At 35.7% G+C, this 4,642-nt stretch overlaps 1 protein-coding gene across 1 annotated transcript; it reads left to right on the top strand.

Annotated features, from left to right (window-relative positions):
- Window positions 1-960: 960 nt before the first annotated feature.
- LOC128885530 (3-ketodihydrosphingosine reductase) lies at window positions 961-4,436 on the top strand. The gene is made up of 3 exons (XM_054139618.1): window positions 961-1,294; window positions 1,700-2,371; window positions 2,441-4,436. The coding sequence occupies exons 1-3, from the start codon at window positions 1,178-1,180 to the stop codon at window positions 2,651-2,653; spliced, it is 1,002 nt and encodes a 333-aa protein (XP_053995593.1). The 5' UTR covers window positions 961-1,177; the 3' UTR covers window positions 2,654-4,436.
- The last annotated feature ends 206 nt before the right edge of the window (window positions 4,437-4,642 follow it).

Genomic DNA, 4,642 nt, shown 5'->3' on the forward strand with positions numbered 1-4,642 from the left:
GTAAAAAGACACTATCCCTTTCACATATGTAATACTGATATTTTAAATGAAATTCAATACCTCTGTCTATAAGTACTTTTTCTGCCAATAAATGTTAAGATAAAGTATATGTAATTTCTAAATATTCAAAATATTATATTTTTATTATAATAAGAATATACATAAAAATATTATTGTAAATTTTCAAAATGTCCCAAGGTTTAAAATATAAAATTAAAATACAATTGCTTGAACCAATTCTTGATATATGTCATCTTTTCTAATAATAAGTGGCTAATCAATAAAATGTTATATTTAGTACTCAGTGAAATTTGATTTATTGTAACGATAGTCTTTATTATTTTTACTTCCCTATGCTTTCTAAATGATGGCGTTAATGATAGCATATAAAATTGTACGCTAAATAATAATTTTATAAGCGGATAAAATGTGTAGTTTATTAATTATAGTATCCACTATAGTGGAATTGGTAGCTTGGATCAGAACCTTTGCAGTTTTTTGCGCTAGTGGCGCCATCGATGGGAAAACGCCCAAGTTTGTAGTGAAAATAGTTTCTTCTATTACTACTAGATGGCTCTACTAACTAAAAGGTCGATAATTTACAATAAAAATGATAAATTTGATATATTAACGGATGTTCTTATCATTTAATTATTTTATGTTAAAAGAAGTTACTTTGAGAGAAAAACGAGTTTACGTTACGTTTATTGCAAATGATGATTATAAGTTCGCAGTCTGAATTTATACATCTGGATTCATATGTAAAAGCAAATAAATGTTCATATAATACATTAAAATAATATTTTGTAGGGGTTTAAAGCAAAGAATAGTGTTAATAAATTAAAAATAAATAATAATTGGTTAAAAGGTATTAGTAGCGCCATCTAATAGAAACAGTGGGAACTATTTTTAGTACAAACTTGGACGTTTTCCCGCCGATAGCGCCACTAAATTAATTATTCTAATACTAGTATAGTGACCATCCCGTATACAGTAAAGCGCAGTAAGGTTATGCGGTTAGAGTAATGACAAGTTTACAGTTATCTTTCATCAATTGTATTAAGTTAACGAATTTGAAATATGTTAAAACGATGTCCCCTCTGGACGAGTAATTGTAGGCAATAAATCGGTTTATATTCGAGACATAGTGCTATCAAAAGTTGTGTAAAGGAGAACGATGGCAATAACATTTAGTATAATACTATTAATTGTTGCTTTACTAATCATTGTGTTGCTTGCAAGACACTATTTTTGGCGTGGACGTCTAAGAAGCGTTAATAACAAGCACGTTGTTGTAAGTAATTGAATTCTAACCTAGACTTAACCTCTGTTAAAGTAATTATCGTCGGTGATCTTCTGTTAAATAAGTATACGCCTTATATGAATGTATCATTTGTAGAAACATCAAAATTGTGTTTGCTGTGGTTATTTTACTCGTTTTGAAGTGTTTGTGAAGTGTTTTAAATGACTAGGAATTATTTTTGGAACACAGCATAACGATTGTGCTTATTTTTTATTCTGATTGAGTTGCATTCGCAATTTTTCAAATGAAATTTGTTGGTGTTTCTTTTGTGAAAGCATTAAACTGCAGAACCATTGATCGATCAGTCATAAATCTTTGCCATCCATGCTGTATGTTTTGCCTTGTCTGCCGTATCTCTTTGAATTTGTTCATTCATAATGGAGTTAATTCTTCTAGGTAACTGGTGGATCCAGTGGTATAGGAAAATGTGTTGCAATTGCAGCTGCTAGGTATGGGGCACATGTGACAATCATTGCAAGGGATGTTTTAAAATTAGAAGCAGCACGACATGAAATAGTTCATGCTTGCAAAAACAAAGACATTCAAAAAGTTGAATATTTATCACTTGACATAGGTAAGAATTATGAGGCAGTTGAAGAAGCTTTAAGTGATCTAGAAAGAACTATGGGTCCAATATACATGTTAGTGAATTGTGCTGGTACTGCAATATGTGGTAAAATTGAAGATACCACTGTAGCAGATTTAAAGAAAATGATTGATATCAATTTTATGGGTTCATATTATTGTACCAAAGCTGTTGTCCAAAGAATGAAAGCTTCTCAGGAAGGGATTATTGTTTTAACTTCTTCTCAAGCTGCACTACTAGGTATATATGGATATTCAGCCTACTGTAGTACAAAATTTGCTCTACGTGGTTTGGCTGAAAGCATATCCATGGAACTTGCACCATATAATATTTCTGTGACTCTTAGTTTACCTCCGGACACAGATACTCCAGGTTTTGCTATAGAGGAACTATCAAAGCCTCTTGAAACAAAACTTATATCAGAAACTGGTGGTCTAGTTAGTCCAGAAGTAGTAGCCAACAAGCTCTTCAAAGATGCATTGGTTGGTAAACTTGACCTTCGCGTTGATTCAATTCGAAGCAAGTTACTGATAAGATAAAAATATTTGTAGGCTGGAAAATTCTTCTCTACAGTCGGCATGGAAGGTTTTGTACTAACTGTTCTGTGTTGTGGAATGTCGCCGTTCAGTTCCATTATCGAATTAATTATACAGTCGACGTTAATTGGTCTCTTCCGTCTCGTAAGTGCATGTTACCTAGTCCATTTTCGAAGAATCATTCAGAATTGTATGAAGACGCGTGACAATAACAAGAAATCCGAATAGGTACTTTATCTAAGACAGAACCAAATACAGAATGTATGTGAATAAAAAAAAAAACAATATTTGTAAATTCTTCAATGACTGCATAATAAATCTCCAACCACAGAATCCTCACATCCTCCTATTAATACGATCACACTGACTATCCAGCGTATTCGCCGCGTTCTTTTTAGCTTGAAAAGAAAAGATCAGTTGCAGTTTACTTGTTATTTTTTGTTGAAGAAGCTGCAATGTATTTTAATCTGTAACTTTGCTTCTTCAAAGATGTGCAAATTTTACTATTCCAACAAATTAATATTTAAAATTGCAGTGGCTTCATAGCTGTCACGATAATCTGGTCAGAAATAAATAATGCGAAATGATTTATCTATAAAGTTGTCTTTATAGCCAGTACCGGAATCATCGAAAGCAAGTGAGATACAATAAAATGGTGTACACCATAACGAGTATCGATTTTTTAAGACATTTCGAATTTCATAATGATATTTAATACGCGCATTATACCGACTACAATTTCGCGGAAATGCCTCCAATTGAAAAAAAAAGAAGCGTCCTTTTAATTCTCGATCAGACGAAAATGAATACCGGAAATCGTAACAGAAAATGAAGTCGTCGCGAAGGAAGAAAGACACGTTGCAAACTTAACGGTTTGGCTTACTTTTTATTTAGTATCCCGTAAGTTCATAGTATAATGTTCTTCATTAAGCTTTATGGTTTTTACACACATAGAACGGGACAGTTCTCCTCGTCCCTGTTGCCACGATACCTTGAAAAAACGGAAACGCTGAGAATTGTGTGTAATGTGTAGTTCGACGTGGGACGATGCTGCCCCCGTGGGTAATTAATGCTCTCGCATCTGGCTTCCTTCGATGCGTTAAAAATATCCAGCACATTGATGTCGGGTAGCTCGAACGGTTACGTTAGCCCTTTTACAAAGAAGAAAAGAAAAGAGAAATCCCCACGCAGAGAGCATCGGTCGATTCAGCTGCGATTCATGCCCGTGGAAGCCGCGACGTCCAGCTCTCGAGTAACCGAGGCTGAACTTACGCAGAGAAATGGCGGATAACGAAGATGTGTCTCTCGAAATTGCAAATCGATAATGATCGGTTTAACATTGATTTATTATCTCTCATCGCGTCGCTTACTCTCTGTCTCACATTCGCACAGGCACCGCACCCACGCACTCGTAATTACGCTCGTTACAGAACCGCGCTCGACCAGACAATCGTTTTATCCACGGCATCATCTCGCAGATTCGTTAATGTCTATTCCCGTTTTACCCTAAAGCGCTCGAGGTGTGTGCAGCCGAGAATCTGCGAGACGAGGCTTGCTTCGAGAGATTTCATTATTCATCTTTTTTTTTTTTCCACTTTAATGATTTTCGTCTTTTAAATTCATACGTTAATTTTAAATCGATGTTCGCTCATTCGTCCGCTCGACAAAACGTTAACTCCCATCGTTCTCCAACTCTCCCCGATTCCCTTCGTCACGCTTTACTCGTCGTTCTCGCTTTTAGTCGATTGTACGTTGCGTATAATTAATTGTCATCAGCTTCGTCGAACGTTCGAACTGGCAAACGGCACGCGTTAACGATTAAATTAGACCCATTGCCACGTGTGATCTGTCGCGCAATCGAAGAGGGCAGCTTTCTCGGAAAACAGAAACATTCTTGGGAGATTGTGGTTTACTCTGTCGCGATATTCGCGATCCAAACTCCTGATTTGTTAACGCTGTCAACTTGGAAATGAAAGGAATCGGTTTATCGTAGGCGAATGAGAAGATGAGTCTCGAGGGGTGGCTTGGCGCCATTTGTAGGCTGCGATGCATGGACGTCATTAAAATATCGAGGCAGGTTGATTTGTTAAGCCAATCAGAGTATCGATTGTGTTATTTCTGATCGATTTCGAATTTTGAACAAATGTAACACATAATAAAAAAAAAAAAAAAGGAAAAAGGAAAGTCGGTCAGCTAAGCTGCGATGACGTTCGATTT

This window comes from Hylaeus anthracinus, unplaced genomic scaffold (assembly GCF_026225885.1).
Source record: "Hylaeus anthracinus isolate JK02 unplaced genomic scaffold, UHH_iyHylAnth1.0_haploid 11981, whole genome shotgun sequence".
NCBI lineage: Eukaryota > Metazoa > Arthropoda > Insecta > Hymenoptera > Colletidae > Hylaeus > Hylaeus anthracinus.

What these genes read in the sequence shown, in the direction of transcription:
- LOC128885530 (XM_054139618.1), top strand. Translation starts at nt 1,178, where the DNA reads ATGGCAATAACATTTAGTATAATACTATTAATTGTTGCTTTACTAATC. An exon ending in TTAATAACAAGCACGTTGTT is followed by an intron (nt 1,295 to 1,699) that starts GTAAGTAATTGA and finishes TAATTCTTCTAG; the next exon opens with GTAACTGGTGGATCCAGTGG. An exon ending in AGCTCTTCAAAGATGCATTG is followed by an intron (nt 2,372 to 2,440) that starts GTTGGTAAACTT and finishes AAATATTTGTAG; the next exon opens with GCTGGAAAATTCTTCTCTAC.